At 40.5% G+C, this 18264-nt stretch overlaps 1 protein-coding gene across 1 annotated transcript; it reads left to right on the top strand.

Moving 5' to 3' along the window:
• Positions 1 to 222: 222 nt before the first annotated feature.
• On the top strand, positions 223 to 15959 carry clspn (claspin; the record flags this gene model as incomplete). Its single annotated transcript, XM_083899464.1, has 24 exons — positions 223 to 249; positions 950 to 1067; positions 1332 to 1741; positions 1996 to 2148; positions 3044 to 3106; positions 3194 to 3266; positions 3379 to 3481; positions 3699 to 4297; positions 4375 to 4563; positions 6092 to 6258; positions 6349 to 6536; positions 6628 to 6680; positions 6802 to 6995; positions 8572 to 9106; positions 9304 to 9337; positions 9457 to 9544; positions 9672 to 9790; positions 9905 to 10066; positions 12598 to 12719; positions 13017 to 13144; positions 13301 to 13421; positions 13961 to 14046; positions 14976 to 15137; positions 15840 to 15959. 24 exons carry the CDS (start codon positions 223 to 225, stop codon positions 15957 to 15959), a joined length of 4014 nt encoding a protein of 1337 aa, XP_083755590.1.
• Between the last annotated feature and the right edge of the window lie 2305 nt (positions 15960 to 18264).

Here is an 18264-nt window from a genome sequence, read left to right as displayed (position 1 = left end):
CGCGAAAGCTCGAACTATTCTGTTGGTTTGTATGGAAGAGGCGGGAGGAAGAGGAGCAGCTCGGCTAAAGCGCTCTGTAAATGTGCTGTAACGGTGTGAAATAGCCCCTTCTTCACGCAGACGTTTATTTATTGACATTTGTTGTAGCTGCCGAGATTTGTGAAATCGTCGTCGACGCTGGCTTCCTTTTATAGAAGAGTGTAAACTAGCCGACGGACAAAGATGAGCCTGCTGGTTTCTCAACAACAGGTGAGGGAAATTTTCTCAGAAATCACAAAGTAGTTTTTTTGCCAGTTATAGAACACGTTGTTATCAAGTTGAAACACATGTCACTGTAAGTTAGAGGTAATAAAATAAGATGAAACAGCGTTCACAGTTAAACAAAAGATGCAAATATCTAGTATTGTTAGCTGTAGCTAGGTAGCTTGCTTGCTAGGTTAGGTTTAGCCGTCTGATGGCTTGCTGGTTATCAGTGTCACGTCGATTAAACCTGTCCTCCTGACATTTGACTGTGCTCAATACTATTAGAATATATGTCGGTTGTAATTCACGGGACTCTTAACTTGAATTTACAACCTTACCAACAAAAGGAAATCGTACCTAGCAGTGTGCAAAGAGTGAAAGGAAGGTGTATCTTCTCCCACATTCTGGCTGCCTGAAGCTACACGATCGACCTCCATGTTTAACTTTAACTTCTAGAGAAAACGGCCCCATTTTGTCATTATTTCAGCATAAAATAGACTCATACTATCATAATTTTTTTTTTTTAATCTAGGAAGTTGCACTGTTATGAACAGCTGCAATCCAATCTTCTTTTGAAATGTCAATAATGCATATTGTTTTTTTCTTGAAAGTGCGGCCCTAGTGTTGTACGATTATTTAATGACTGAAATGCAACAAAGAATACACTACAAATGGTTGAATAATGTTTCTGTGTTCTTGGTCACAGGCTGAGGAGCTTCCTGCTGTGGCCCAAACGGCAGTAGAGGGCGATTCAGACAGCGGGGTGGGCTCTCCAGTGGAGGAGATGGTAACAGAGACGGCCATCAATAAAGAGGAACTTCCAGGTGAAGTAACACAACAATAACATTGATAACGAATTTGACTATGTTACTGAGCTGCTTTGTGTTGTTTTCTTCTTACTTATTTTGTTTTTGGTGCGTTTGTGATGTCACAATTCAGACACTCCTTAATTTTAGTGTGAATGAGGCTCAAAATGAGAGAAACCATCTTTACCCTCATACATTTCACAGTACTTGCCTGTAACATCTCAAACTCCACTATTCCTGGTTTTAAGTTTGACTGTTATTAAACTGTTACTTTGCTTCCAGATTCTGATGATGATGATGAAGACATCACAGCTCACAGGAAGTCACGACGTAAAGCCATTAGAGACAGTGAGGAGGAGGAGGAGGAGGCTGACAGTGTCCACATGGCTGAGGCTCTGGTTTTGTCTGCCTCCAGCGGGGAGGACATGGAGACGGGTCAGGCGGACAAGAAGACGGAAAAGGGGACACAGAAGAGGAAGAGAATAAGCAGAGCACCGATCCACAGCGAGGACAGTGAGTCAGAGCAAGAGAAACAAGGAGTGATGGAAGAGGAGCATGAAGAGAAAAAGGAAGCAAATTCAAAGGAACGCAAGAAGAGGGAGAAGAGCCAGAGGCATCAGGGGAAGAAGGAGAAACGAAGCAAAGCAGTGGAAAAACTGAAAAAGAAAGAGAGGTTCTCTGTAATTGATGAGGTATGTGTGGCTTGTTGTTTCTCTCTGATACATTTTCTCTGCCATTCAGACTGCGTGTAATATACTTGACGTCCTCATAAAAGTACTTTATTATTTTGTTTATTTAATACATGTTTATGGTCATGTCACTCTGTATGTTTCCTAAGGCATGGTTGTATTTTAATTTGGTACCTTTTTGAGGAATCAAAAAAGAAATCGGGTTACGGAAGATGAAATTCTTGATTGAAAGATTTACAACTTTCCTGTTTCCTCAGGACACCCCTCTTCCTCGGGCTCTGAACGACAGCGGGTGTCTGCTGGGTGACACGGATCTGTTTGACACCGGTCTCAATGATGATGACGAGGAGGAGGAAGAGTCCCTGGATGCCATCCGAGCTGCAGTCAAGCACAAGATGGAAAAACACAAGGTATGTAAACGATGATTTGAATTTGTATAATCAATTTTCTCCATGTTTTTGTTTGCTCTTTTTAAATCATGGCAATGATTTTTTTATTTTGTATGCTTGTGTTAAATGTTATAAAGAAATGTGTTTTAACCCATTAAGGCCTGAAGCGCCTGGAAAAAATGCCTCTAATACCTGAGGTTCAATGCCTACTAAATGACTGATTTCTCAGCCTCTGTAGCAGATATAGGAACACAATTCAGAAAGTATTTGAGAGCTTACATCTGTGGCTTTCCTGGGAAATCTAGTTTATTTAGATACAAAAATGTAAAAGTAAAGTGAATAACTATTTTCAATTAAAAAACTGTAAGAAAATAAAGTAATATCAACTTGTGTCAGTGCCTTGATTTAGTCCTGATGGAGTGTGAAGAACAAGAACAGCATTTAATGACTGTAACAGTCTGCTTCACATGTGATGGTGCTTACAGCGCTGTGGCATCTGCAGGTAAATCCACTGTCACCCCTGGTGCGCGGTTGTAAACACTCTGTCGATTACGGTATTTAATCATTGTCGGCGATAATGGTTAAGACATAAAACATTCACACTTCATTGAAGACTAGAAACTCCTCAAAATCACTGCCTTCAGAAATCTCTCCAATGTCAGTCCTCCATGTTTGCTCGAAGAAATTTCAAAACAATGTCCCGAAGAACCCTTATATCCACCCCGAAAATTGCCGTATCCGCTTTACCGGCTTCTATGAGAGAATAAAACGTGCTGCCGCTCTCCCGGCTCTAATAGTAGAAATTCGGCAATGCTTTCATGGCGTCAATGGGTTAAAAGTGAGTGTGTGTAGACCGACACTTTGGTAAATGTTGCTTGAAAGGCTGTTGTGTGATCAGTATTAAATATTAATGCAGGAACCTGTCCTGGATGAAGAATATGGGGAGGATGAAGAGGCACCAGCGAAACCTCAGCGTGAGGTATGCAGTGCCAAAATGCAATTTTTTTCATAACGCTATAAAGGTAATACGCAACTTAAGACGTTATTTTCTACGTGTTGTTTTTAGGAGAGGAAAGCTGCACGTGCCAGCAAGGAGGCAATGAAACATCTCCACAGTGAGTCTCAGAGGCTGGTCAGAGGTAAGAAAGAATTTCTTGTCTTTTGTGTTTTATTTTTGTGTTTAAATTTTTGGATTATCTTAAATGTATGTTACTGACACATGGTCCTCGACATGTTCTTCTGCCTTTGTAGAGTCCACGCTGGGCCTGCCCTACCACATGCCTCAGCCCAAGACCATTGACCAGTTCTTTAAGAAGAGATCCAGACCTGAGGGTCCTGCCATGGCTTTACTGAAGTAAAGACACCGGTTAACACAAAAATATCCAAACTGTTGTTACAATCTTACCCAAAAGGTGTTATTTTATAATAGACAGCTACTGGTTAACTTCACAGTAATTGTTGGCCAAGTTGAAGTTAAATTTGCTTTCATAAATTACATGCAAATGTAATCAGTGGTCACAAGGTTGATTATCCACATCTAAATTTGATTTAATTTGATTTATTTTCATCAGATCCACAAAATATTCAGTCATGATGTTGAAGACGCCAGCAGCTCCTCCTCCACCTCCTCTAGAGCCACATGTGAAGCCCCAACAGCCAAAAACAGAACAGGAAACATCTCTGGATCTTTCATGCACTCAGATTCAGCCTTTATCTCACCCAGCCGCTTCCTCCTCACCTCAGCAGGAAAGCCACAACCAGGTCACAGAAGAAACGACAGGATTAGATGCCAACCAGGAATCTGGCCTGATGCTTTACCTCTCTGAGAGTCTGCAGGAATCAGTCACAGCAGATGATGTTGTGAAAACTATTAATGACTCTGGGGAGGAAACCTCTGCTGTCCCCACAGAGCAAAGCCAGACTGCAGTCACATCTGAATCTGAATCCCTGCTCAAGCAGTCTGTATCTGTGGCTTCTGTGGAGCCTGTAGCTGCTCAGTGTGGGAACACTGATTCTTCATCAGCAACCACTTTTACACCGCAACCCACCAAGCCCAAGAAGGACAAACTGGCCAGACTGAAGGAGCTTGGACTGGTCCCCCCACCCATTCCTAAACTGTGTCCAGATGATGGAGCCTTTGTTCAGCTTGAGCCCCTGCAGCTCAACCCCGGTAAGTCATGATTCTTTAAGGATTTTAAAAGCTGTAATACAAGAATGTGCCTTAACCTTGGTGTCCTCCTCAATCAGGGGTGGTGGCTTTAAAAGAGCGATACCTACGTCAAGTCCATGCTCCTGCAAGGCCCAAAGCAGAGCGCACCATGCAGCTTAACATCGTCCGCAAAGACATCACCCCGTCTGGGCAGGAAGAGTTACACACTGAGTCGGTCACTGTCACTGTGAAGGGGGAAGCAGATGAGCCAGTGCCAACAAAACCTGGTAAGAATTTGTGTGTGAAATGCATGATGTACTACTTTTAACATTTTAAAAACAGCTTCACATATTTTATTTCACTTTTACTGGGTGTCCACAGATCCTTCAGAACAACAATTAATCCTTCAATCTTTAAAGGTCTTAAAAAATGCCAATGACATGATAATCTAGATCATGGGTGTCAAACTCTGGCCCGCGGGCCGCCGTGTAATTTCATTTGGCCCTTGAGGCAATATCAAATTAACATAAGAGCTGGCCCGCCGGTATTCAATTTTTTATTTAAATTTTATTTAATATGCCATTGATGTTTTTTCGTTTGTTTTTTATTATTATTGTTATTTTATTTTCAAATTTATTATTAGCCTGTGGAAAAAGTTTATTTTGATATTTACCTCAGAAGTTTGCAAATAGAAAAGAGGCATTCAATTTTTGTCTATCCATTATCTACCGCTTATCCTGTATTTAGGGGTGCATTCAATTTTTATAAAAATTTTATTTGATATGCCATTGATATTTTTTAATTATTATTATTATTATTTGAAACTCGATTTTGCATGTCACTATAAAGTTATATAAGCCTTGCTTGTTCAATATTCAATGCAAAACTTGTTTGGGTCCCTATTAAAAGGTTAATTTGTTCAACCTTGGCTTTGTTCAGTTTTAAATTTTGGCCCACTCTGTATTTGAGTTTGACACCCCTGATCTAGATTTTCTATGGAAATCTCTATAAAGAATTTGTCAAATTTGTAATTAGTGTTTTGCATTTTCATATAATGCAGGTTGTAATGAGCAGAACTATGGTGCTATTTAGTTGATTTTGTTATGCGAGTTCAAAAAGACTGTGAACAGGTCCCGGAGTGAAGAACATGAAAACAGAAACTAAGGGGTGAAGAATGATGGAGGGTTAGGGTTAGGGGTTGGGGTTATTGAGCTGTTATTGAGCACAGACATGAAGGTTGCTTTGATGTCTCTGCCTCATATTAGGTTTCACTGTTCACTCATTTATTCATATACTGTCTATATTTTCTAAATCCTTCTGCTTGAAGGTTGCCCTGTGTATCGATTGTTCTGCAAAGAACCTCCTACTTGGCTCATACCCTTTTCTATCAAAATAATCGACAGTTGGCATCATCTACTGGTTTAGAAATGCTACAGAAACCCAGAAAAACACAATGATAATGGTTGACAAACTCTCATCTGATAGACAATAATGCCTTACCCCTCATTAACCGCGGTCACGGACATCCTTGCATGTTAAATTTGGGGGTCGGACTCAAAAAGGTTGAGAACCGCTGCTCTAAGGCATTATTTGTTTTAAAATACCCAGTGATTGCAGCAGGAAACCAATGTCCATACAAAGTATTTATCTAATGCCAAGCAATTTTCAATGTCAGGACAGGTGGGCCTAGATTGGTAAACTGTTTCACATTTACATACAAAGTAGGAGCCATGTGAAAAATAGGGGATTTGCACAAACGCTAATGAGAGAATTGTGGTGTTTCTTAACTTTGCATCTTCTGGTCTTTTTGTGTAGGGGAAAAGCTACTGACCCTAAAGCAGCGCCTGCTGCTCGCCATGGCTCAACGGAGGAAAGAGGAGAGGGTGCGCAAGGCTGAGCTGAATCGACTCGACAATGAAGAATGCGCTGAGGAAGAAGAAGAGGAGGAGGAGGAAGAGCTAACAGACTCCGAGGAAGAAATGGTACGATTATGTTTTCCTTTTTCAGTTAACAGTCACATTAGTTTATACAGACGTTTGTTCTTACGTCACACCTGATCTTCTCTTTCCAAGGGTGTAGACGACTTACTGGGAGGTGATGATGGGGAGGAAGATGAGAAGGAGGAGGAGGAAGGCAGTGTGTCTTGTGCTATCAGGAGCTTTTCTCCTGTGGCACTCACTGGACCCTCGCCGACTCCGGATCTTGTTAACACAGACGGCACACTCATGCTTTTCCCTGGCAACTCCTGCTCTCGCACTGGGTACCTTTTTTTGGCATCTCTGGTTGTGTCCTCCTATAATTATACGTTTCCTGTACATAGTTGGTAAATTTAATTTTTTTTAATGTTTTAGTGACAGCATAAGAAGGTCTGGTCCCTCTGGACAGGACAGCAGTAATAAGATGGGTGAGTTATTCAAAACTTACTGCTTTGGCTGTACACTCAAAACAGATGTTATTGACAAAAAAAAAGAATGCAAATGCTTTAAGCATGGTTATAATGGTTTTGTTGACGCTCTTGTCTCCAGAAGAGGACGACTCTCTGTCCCTGGTAAAGGACAACAGCCACAACAGCAGCTTTGAGCTTGCAGGCTTCATGATTACGTCCTACCAGCCAGTCAATCATCAGCGCTCCACAGGAAGAGGCATCTCCAACTCCTCCATTTTCCGCTCACCTTCCCCCAGCCTCTTCAGGCCTAGCTTCCTTGGCTCAGCCTCTAAGGTATTATTCACATATATATATATATATATATATGTATATATGTGTGTATATGTATATATATATATATATATATATATATATACACACACACACACACACACACACATACACACACATGCATAAAAAGTCTGTTTGTTCATTACATTTCCTCCCCAAACTGTGTGGGTTAATCACAATTGCAGAGTTCATTCAGATTAGAGCTGTCCCAAACGATTATTTTTCAAACGATTAATCTAGCGATTATTTTTTCGATTAGTCGACTACTCTGACGACTAATTGTTTACAATTAGAGTATGTATGTTTGTCTGTCTGTGTGACTCTCTATTAAACGGAATCAATAACTAGACAACAGCTGTCTAACGTAGCGTTTCTCTTTGGTTTACTACTGCGACTGCTTGATAAACGAACATTTCAGGGCGGGGAAGGGGGAAAATCAACAGAGCATACAGAGTTTTGCTGGTATCCTGAACCAGCGCTCCAGGGTGTTTTCGTTTCAAATGCTCGTGCATTGCTGTTGTACTGCTGTGGTACGCCAAAGTAAATTTGCATAGTCTGCAAACAACCGCATTATTAGAAGAGTTGAGGGTAAAAAATTCCCACACCTTTGAAGACCGTAGACGTGTTTTTTTGCTGTTTGTACCTCGGTGCTCCCGCTACAGCTTGCCGCTGCCATTGTTGAGTTCTTCTTCTCATGTTTTAAACTCGCTTGTCTATGCGAGTGGCGACGAGCGTTCTAGTGCATATTTACCACCATCACTGGGCTGGATCGAGAGTTCATCTAGTAGGTTGTTTGGAACGGGGCTTCAACAGAAAAAAAAGGGCAGGGGGGGGCGACACGTCGACGCAAAATATTAATGTCGACAAATTTTTGAAGTCGACTAGTCGTCCCAGCTCTAATTCAGATTGCAAAAGCACCTGTAGAAGAGTCAGATAACGAAAGGAAAGATTTCATTAGATAAACGAAGATAACGTTTGTCATAATTTAATAAGTTTACTGATTTAAAGCAACCACCACAGCAGGTTTATCAGGGTTCCCATGGGTCCTTGAAATACTTGAAGGTTTGTGAATTACAAAAAAAACCAAGGCCCTTGATGGTTTTTGAAAAATCACCCTGTATACAGGGGTCATTGAAAGTGACTCAATTTTGTACAAGAAAGTATTAAAGGTAAATGTCTTCTGCTTGTTTGTTATGACACCAATTACCGTTTCATGTGCTCTACAAAGTAGCACTAAAAAGCACTGCAAAGAGTAATTTGGGTCAAATTGAGCAGATTTACATAAAATATAATTGTAGAAAAATGAATAGAAAATGCAGGAAAGAAATTCAACGTAGGAACCATGTTGTTTCTGTGTAACCTTTGAACATTAACAAATGTCTGTCTCCTGCTCAGAAATCATTCACATTCAGTAGTTTGTTAATATAAATGCGTTTTACCCAAGCTTGCTCTTGTATTGTTGCTGTATTCACACAAAGGGCAGGGCAAGTAGTACATTATTTCTGTTGAAGAAGCTCAAACATTGGCCAAAATCACCAAAGCTTTAAACTGCGGCTTGTTTTTTCTTCTCCCTCCTCAGAGTTCAGGGAAACTATCAGAGCCATCTCTCTGCCTCCCTGTCGAGGACTCCCAGGACCTCTATGCTCCTCCATCCCCTGGTGCTGACTCTGGGCTTCTGGGTGCAGTTGCCTCTGTCGCTGGTCTGGGAGGAGACTCCCATGGTCACTTTTCTTTGGAAGACGACACACATTCGCAGTTGCTCGACGCAGACGGCTTCCTCAATGTGGGGCCCCGCCCCGGTGCACCTCACTCCCACAAGAGACAGTTGATCCTGGACAGCTTGGATGAAAACGCGATGGACGCCAACATGGGGGAGTTGTTGGGTTTGTGCTCTGGTGTCTTTGCAACGAGTGGCTCCAGTCGGCACGCAGCCCTCAGATCAACGCAAGAGAATGAGCTGCTGGGATTGTGTTCTGGAGCGTTTCCACCTACGCAGGCTGAAGAAGAGGAGAAGATGGGAAGAGAGGAGAGTAAAGGGGGAGGACAGGATGAAGAGTTTGAGAGTGGCATGGAGCAACTGCTGGGAATGTGCTCAGGAAAATTCCCTAGTCCAGGTAAATGAGTGTGTTATCCTTTGTTTCTAAGGATATGGTTAAAAAGTAGTAGTTGTTAAAAGTGGAAACAATCTTATTTTAGTTTTTTTATTTACATACACATTACTGTTTTAAAATATGACGATGCATTGTTTTACATTAATTTTTTCTTTCAGTTTCACATAAAAAAAAATTGTTCTCTTTTCCACCAAATGTAGATTCTGCTCACAAGACCTCACCAGCAAAAGACAGGTACAGTACAAAGGTCTTTGTGTTAGTGTACTCATTATTTGAGTACATTTTGTTCAAGGAATATGCTTTGAATATTTATTTGTCATGACAGATTCTAATGGTGATATATCTCTGTACAGTGAAAAAGAGGAAGAGCAGCAGGAGGAGGAAGAGGAGGAGGAAGAAGGCTGTGAATTCCGGCTTCTGTCAGACATAGAAAGTGAAAAGGTAAAAAAAATAAAAACATATGAAAACATAAACCTCAGTGTAATACAGTTGTTAGTATTTAGGCATAGACTAATTGTATAGTTTTTTAGATATGTAGATATATAATGCGAATGATGTGGCTTTACAGGAGGAGGATGATGAGGGCGGAGAGGAGGAAGAGGATGCTGATGAGGAAGACGATAATGATGTAGAAGAGGAAGAGATGGAGGGGGTGTTTGCGCCCTCTCGGATCAAGAAAAAGAAAATGTAAGTTTGAAAAAAAAAAAAAAAATCCTGCTCATGCGTATTTCACCCTTTAATGTGACGTGGCAGAATTAAATCAGGGCAGGATAGCTTGTAATTGCTTCTCGTTGTTCACAGGCGTTTGAACGACTACCTGGATTCGGAGGCAGAGCTGTCAGGCAGCGACTTGGGCAGCGATGACGAGGACGCTGATGGAGGGAGTGAATACGAGGAGGAGGAGCTTCTGGAGGACCTACCCTCTGATGAAGAGCTACAGGATCAGGTCAACAAGATCCACATGTGAGTGGCAGCTGCTTTTACACCACGTTTGATACACCACGTTTTTACACCACGTTTGATATTACACCAGTGAAAATCCACATAATTCATTTAGCTTTGGCTTAAATGCGTTGAATTGAAAACTGGGGGAGACACTGTTGTTGAGCAACTGTGTGTTTTAGAAGTAGGGCTGGGCGGTATGACCAAAAATATATATCACGGTATTTTTCAAAATTCGAACGGTTTCACGGTATCTGACCATATTTTTTTTTCATTCATAATCAGGTGTTCACAGCATTTTCTAGTGGTTGAGAACAGAATTACTGCAGTAGATTAACATAGGATGGTCTATTTTACTGTCATGAATACTGCAGAACAGGGCTTCTCAAAGTTTTGATACCTGAGGGCCAATTTAGGAACCCAACATTGGACTGAGGGCCGCCAAAGGAAAAAAAAACCAGAAAGAAATCCCATTTGTAATAATTTCAATGACCAGATTGCAGTTCTACAGTTTAGCGTTAAGTAATATAAGCGTTAATATAATAACGCTTTATAATTTACTGGGTAATTACCCAGTATTTTGGCCATTGTTCTTACTTTCTAATTACAGGTTAATACTAAGTAACACATTTCTGTTACCATATATTTACTGGGTAAATAGCTAGTAATTGGGGGCTGTAGCTACCTGCTTATTCCCAGCTTATAACCCAATAATACACTAAAATTCACCACATAGAAACCAGGTAAATACCCAGTATTTTTGTTTACACTTGTTGGTCTGTATCCAGTAATGTCCAATAAACATTTAACAAGCTTAGTAGCTCCTGGATTAAAACTATCAACTGTAATTCATTGCGGGCCGCCAGAAGTGTTTCTACGGGCCGCCATTGGCCCCCGGGCCGCACTTTGAGAACAAATGCTGTAGAATAACTCCACACTAGTACAGGTTCGCATGGCCCCAGAAAATGATGCTGTTTACAAAGAAGAGCTACTCATGATTCTAATGAAGTAAGGAATCGGAATGCAAAGACAATTGCAGTCAAAATACAGAACTTTGACTGTGCAAATCAATATCTTTTATAAAAATTCCCTGCGTTACCTGCTGATGTGGATTATTCATGTATTCTTGACATTCTAAGTAGGGATGGGACTTTTTTGTCGACAAATAGATCGACAATCGACAAGTGCGCACCTCGACAAAAAAATTACGAGTAAAAAAAGTGAAAGTGTCACAAGCACGTAAAGTTCACAACCACGGAGGTTAAAGAAGCTGTGCACGAAAAGGTGATCCTGCTGTCCAGCCTCCCTGTGCTCTGACATGATGGCGCGCGGCTGCGCGCGTCACCGGCTCGTTCTCTCAGTGGCTGTGCGCGCGTCCAAGCGTGTGTGTGTGTGCGTGCTGTGCGAACGAGGTTGCGCTTAAGTTTAGGACGGGGGTGGGGGACATTACACAAGCGCTACAGAAATGAAGACGGCATCTCACCCAGTCAGGATCACTGTACTTCACTCTGGTGGACACCTAACGAGTGCAGGTTCAAAAACCTGAGCCGTCTGGCGACACACGGACTCTCCAATGGAGAGTCCGCTTTTTTTCCCCTTTTTTTGCCCCTCATTTTTATTATCGCTGTTCTGATGGTCAATAATGGACATTACAGCCATGTTTTGAGCATAAAATGAAGTAGTACAGTGTTGAATAGTTTACACCCCGCATTGCTGCTGTTGATGCTGCTGTAAAAAAAAAAAAAAAAGTCTACAAAAAATTCGACATGTGGACCACGACAATCAACTCTAAAAATGTGTGAAATTCCCATCCCTAATTCTAAGACATGTTTACTTGGGCTGTCAAAATTACTCAAAAATGATATTCGTATATAAAAAACACAGATATTCGAATATATTCTCATAGTATTTGCTATTCTCATAGTATTTGCATCCGCTGCATCTGGGGGCTTTCAATCAGTCAGACAGTCAGGCGATGACAACATGACGTCAATAACAGGACAATCTAATACGAGACATAACTACATGTATGTGTAGTTTATTTAAGTTTAAACATATTTCAAAACATATTACCTACACAAAAATAAGTAAATGAACGAATGACCAAAACCGCAGACCTCACTCGCTTGCTCTCTCTCCCTCCCGCCCCGTGCCAACAAGGCTTTGCGCTCTCTGCTCATACTGGTTTAAATGACAAACAAACAAATGCTGAGTGCTGATCAAAAGTGTTGTGCAAGCAATTTAACGTCCCGACTCTTGTTCCAAATAAGACAGGCTTCATTCAGTGATTGAAACAAATATATAAACATTAATGAAACGCTCGCTCGCAAAGCAGACAGCCACACCGCAGCTGAGTGGATGCTGTGTAATCAAATACACCGGTATGGTGGTATATTAAAAATAAATATCATAACAAAAATTAAAAAAAATAAAAACCGGTATTTGATGTGAACCGGTATACCGCCCAGCCCTATTTAGAAGTGCAATGAAGACTTGAATAAAAACATGCAGATTGCTTTTATAAGTAATTGTTTGTATGTCTGTTTTTAAAGGAAGCACATACTCGATGACGACAAGCGTCGTCTGAGACTCTACCAGGAGCGTTACCTCGCTGATGGTGACCTGCACTCCGATGGCCCCGGACGAGCTCGTCGCTTCCGCTGGAAAAACATTGGTGAGTTTCAAGGATGAAGAAATATATGCATATTTAGCACCTACAGCTACTGTACACTGGAATTAAACCCTCCCCAAAGATCAGCTTGTGTCCTGCTTTGCCTCCAATTACCAAGTAGCTAGTCTGAAATTGCTTTACTAAAGAAGCCTAAAACACAACTGACTGTACATACAGCAAATATGTTCAACAAGCAGCAGAGAACTAGTAAATACAAAATAGTCAAATGGAAAACACACTCCCCAACACATTCTTACAGTGTTTTAATTTCAGTGTCTCTGTTTGAATCTTTATCTCCAGATGATGGTTTAGACATAGACAGAGTGGGACCAGAGGGTGAGGAAGAGGAGGAAGATGAAGGCATCGACCCAAGTGAGGTTCAAAGGAGAAAAGAGAGACTTGAGCGAGAGCAGTGGCTCAGAGAACAAGTAGGTGGTGCTGTTTTTTGTTGTCGTTATTGTTGTTGTTTTTTAAATAAGAACTGTGTTTATTTCTTTTAAGAGTCCTGTGCACCTGTATGTCAGTAATTATGACTTGAAAATACATATTTGATGTGTAATTTGAAATTGAATGTTTTGTTATAGTCTGAACAGAAAGCCAAAAAAGGAGAAGATGCGGATGCAGATGATGAAAGGATCGCAGACGAAGACAGTCATTTTATGAAGCTGGCCAAGAAAGTGACTGCCAAGACCCTGCAGAAGAAAGGTTAGTATCACTGTGTGGTCTACAATAATGGTCTTTATATCGCCATGGAGAAAAAAAATTAGAATATCACAAACTTGTGTATCTGCCGATACCTCTATCGGTACAATACAGTAATTTTAGACCTTTTTGTGCTAGCATTCCATACTATTTCAAAGACATAGTTCTCCAACTGAGTGACAAATATTGTTCTCACTTGAAGAACTAAATAGTCCACAGCGTGACTTGGCTAAAATGCTGATATTTTTTTTACCAGTGATTTTTGACCAGTATCAAACTGATACCAATAGCATCGTATTGGCTCATCCTACAAACCAAAAGGGAGTCACTTCATGTAACAAGGAGAGGGTAAAACATTTAATGACATAACTTTGATAAAGTCAGTAATGCTTTAAAAGTAATTACAAATGATGATTTAATCACAATGAAACTATTCTTTTGTTAAAAAAAAAAGAAGAAAAAATGTGTTGTCATCATATTGGGAGGCTATGACAGGTTGAGTGGTTACATCACTAAACTATCTTTCATCATTTTTAAACCAGGACCTGCTGTGGTGCCACAGCCAGAGGAGAAGAAGACGACATCATCAGCTCTTAATCCTTTCCAGAGACCGTCACCGTCATCACAGGTACGTCATAGTTCATAAGGGTTAATCGTGGGGTGAATACTGTGTTCCAGTGTGAGCTCTGGCTAAAAGGACTGTTTCTTTGCAATGTCTGCTCTCATTTCTTAACTTGCCCTTAGTAAATTGCCTGCCATGTGACTCATTGGACAGTTTTTATGAGATTAACACACAGACCTTTCATGCATTTACGATGGATATCTGCATTTACAAATATAAGCAAGTTTGTCATTTTATCATGTAGGTGACATTTTATACAGGTTTGTGTACATGTGCTTGAAATCCTTGCCAATGTTAGAAGATAATGTTTTGAAACATGTCTGAAATTTGGATAAAGCTATTTGACAGTGTTAAAAATTGTAATAATATACACTTTCCAACAAATAGCTCAAGTATTTGACACATAACTTATTTTGAAACATAGAACCTATGTGTTTTCTTTCAATGTCCTTCCAATGTTGGTTGCTTATAGCAGAATTTCATCTATTTCAATGTGATGAAAACATTTAAATAATAATTTTGAGTTCTGCGTGTTCGTGTAAATATTTAATTTGCCACAGCAGTAAGAGACTGGAATATCTTTTTTTTGCTTCACCTATATATGAAATAACCCAGCTGCATACAGCCAGCCTTTAAGTGAGATGCATCTTGCATAAACCTTTTTTTTCTCAAACAGGGATTATATGACGCACTTGTCACCCGATACTGTTTTATTCTGAGAAAATATCTGGAAGTTTCTCAGAGAAACTGTTTCTGTGTAAAACAAATGTGACAAATCCAAAATTAACACTAAACTCACTCGGAATGTTTTTTTTCTGCCCTTTGATCGGTGAATTAAAGCATCCAAACATGCTTTCTGATGAGGTGTGAGTGGATGCCAGTGATGTATTTCCTCTCTATATGATGTTTATCAAGCAAATACTGGTGTCTTCCAGGTGAGGAGAGGTTCACTACTGAATCAGCCTCAGTCTGTACTCCAGAAACTGGCCTCCATCTCAGATGGGAATCCTCTGGCACCGAGAAACAGCCGCGGTTTCCTGTTTCAAACTCTTTCCCCAGAGAAGGACGGCACGACATCGAACGCACGGCAGAAACAGGTGAGTGAGAGAAATGGCACAACAATGAATTGGTGGTTCAGTAAGAAGTTGGCTGGAAGTTTATGACATAACTCAAAAAAAGGAAGAAACAACAATTGAAGCTTTGTCAATTATTTAATTGACATAACTTAGTTTAAAGTTGGAAACCATGAATACAATCATTGCTGTGATGATTATAAATGGTGCAAAAATGGCGCAAAAACAGAAATTTCCAAGTGTGATAGTCATGTGATACTGAGGGGGATTAATATAGTTGTCATTCTGTAAACGGACTCTAGGTGGAGCCAAAGCCCAACACTCTTATTTAATCCTATTGCTACAATATATAGTGCATCTGGCTTTTTTTCTAAACATCTTTATTCATCGCTGAAAATATACTTGAAAAACCTTAATATTTTTAATAAAACTTTTTTTTAAATTAAAATAAAAAAATTTTTTTTACAATACAACCTTCAATTAAATTTTATTTGTATAGCACCAAATAAAAGCATACATTATCTCAAGTATCTGTACATAGACAACATCATGAAGTTCACACAATGAGCAAGCACTAGGCGGATCAGTGGAGAGAAAAAAAAGCCTCCCTTTTTACAGGAAGAAATCTCTGACAGAACCAGACAACACTGCATTGTCTTTTACTGAATAACTTATTTTCATGTCATGGTTGTCTTGTCTGCTTTAACGCATGTGTTTTGTCGTCAGGTGATGAAGAAGAGGGGACAGAGAGAGGCTTTGAACCCCGCAGCGAAGAGGCTCCGCAAAGACGACAAAGCTGCAGGACAAGCAAAAGACCAACAGCGGAGCATCTTCAACTTCCTGTAACACTGACCACACTACACGCCTGTGCAAGTTCTGACCAGCTGGGAAGGGACAGAACCTGCAAACCCACATCCAGTATTTCACCATCCAAGACTTGGAAAACAAATGGCATCGTTAAATGATGGTGGAAGACGGGTCACAGTGACCACATCGACACATCAGTGTCAATGCACATAATGTTAGTGGTCACTGGTTACACTGGTTTACTTGACTTCATTTGGACCGCTTCATTTCAGCTTGTCCATTCAATGTTGTTTTATCATGTAAATATGGTTATTACATTTTTAAATGAAAAGGTTTTTTTTTTTTTGTATGATTTAAATTGTATTTGTTTTACAGTGTAAATAAAAGTGTATTTTAAGACATTGCTCAGGTTGTCTTTACAACAGAAATGACAGCTGTTCTCTTTCCGGTTTTTGGGCTGGTCCGTGGCTGTCATAATTTCATTTAAAACGTATATTATTAGCGCTGGGCAATTAACGGCGTTCTAACGCATGACGAGTTTCCATGACGACTGACCGTGAAAAGACGCGTGTAACGTCATGTTTACGTGCCTGCCGCTTGTTAAAATTTGTTTTTCGTGCCACGGCACCAGAGTCCAGGCACCGATTAGCAGTTAGCTCCGTTAGCTCCTTGAGTGTCCTTTAAAGCGCCTACAGTCGAACTGGAACGGTCTGTTTATTAAAGGAACAGAGCAGCGCTACAAATAACCAGCATACCTGTGTACTGCGTGCGTGTGCCTCTGTTTTTAAAGTTTTGCGTTACTTTAGAGCATCGGTTCTCAAAGTGTGGCCCGGGGGCCAATGGCGGACCGCAGAAACATTTCTGGTGGTCCGCGGTGAATTACAGTTGATAGTTTTAATCCAGGAGGTACTAAGCATGTTAAATGTTTATTGGACATTACTGGATACTGGATACAATAAGTGTAAACAAAAATACTTAGTATTTACCTGGTTTCTATATGGTGAATTTTAGTGTATTATTGGGTTATAAGCTGGTACTAAGCAGGTAGCTACAGCCCCCAATTTCTATTTACCCAGTAAATATATGGTAACAGAAATGTGTTACTTGGTATTAACCTGTAATTAGAAGGTAAGAACAATGGCCAAAATACTGGGTAATTACCCAGTAAATTATAAAGCGTTATTATAGTAATGCTCAAATTACATTATATTAACGCTTATATTACTTAACGCTAAACTGTAGAACTGCAATCTGGTCATTAAAATTATTACAAATGGGATTTCTTTCTGTTTTTTTTTTTTTCCTTTGGCGGCCCTCAGTCCAATGTTGGGTTCCTACATTGGCCCTCGGGTATCAAAACTTTGAGAACCCCTGCTCTAGAGACTCATTTTAACAATTGGGAGTGACATAAACATGACGTCACATGCGTCTTTTTCCGGTCAGTTGCCATGGAAACGCTATATATTATAAATCATTTTTTAATTTACATTCATTTTGTTGGAAAAACATAATCTGTGTGCAATATTGTATTACTACTCTTTTATTATTCCCTCTTATTAGATTAAACAAGCAACATCATGCTCATCCTCTGGTGCTCATAGAAAAGTATCTTGGGGAAATGGTGAAACGATTTGTTTTCATCTGAGGCAGAACTGTAAATTCCAATACTTCTAGTTGGACCTGGAACGCATCATCGTGTAGTTGTTGATGTTTGAGTGAGTCAAAGAAACAGAAAACAACTCCAAAATCACACATGATGTCAACAGTTGCAGTGAGTGTTTTTAACGTAAAAAGGCAGACAAAATGCTACCCACAATGCACTGTGAATCTCAAGCCATCGAAAAGGACAGACAGGGGGATTTGATGCAGTGTAATGTGGTGAGTGACTGCTTTTGTGATCGTCAATCTCAGATCAAAGGGCAAGGTGGCAGAGGGCTGAGGGTTTTCTGGAAGGTGTGTGTGTGTGTGCGTGCGTGCGTGCGCGTGCGTGTGTGTGCGTATAAGGAGGTTACATCAGAAAGACTTAACAAGTGTTCACTGTCTCAATCTTTCTCACCCTCATCTCGCTGACATGTCGTCGCTGAAGGCAGAGAAAGAACCTCATGCCCCCCCCCCCCCCCACGACCTCAACACACACACACACGTCTCCATCCTCCACTCTCTCTCTCTCTCTCTCTCTCTCTCTCCTTCAACAACATCCCCATTCAAGTACATCGGCTCTAGGCGTCACCCCCCCCTCCCCTCCTCCCTCCCCTCCCATCATTCAGCTGTAGCCTAAGCACATAAAAAATACATCAAACACAGGCGTCCGCCCAAGGCCTCGTCACACACAAAATCATCTCTC

This window comes from Microchirus variegatus (genome assembly GCF_963457635.1).
Source record: "Microchirus variegatus genome assembly, chromosome: 13".
Lineage (NCBI taxonomy): Eukaryota > Metazoa > Chordata > Actinopteri > Pleuronectiformes > Soleidae > Microchirus > Microchirus variegatus.
The sequence above is the reverse complement of the archived record's forward strand: the minus strand, read 5'-3'. Positions and strand labels throughout refer to the sequence as shown.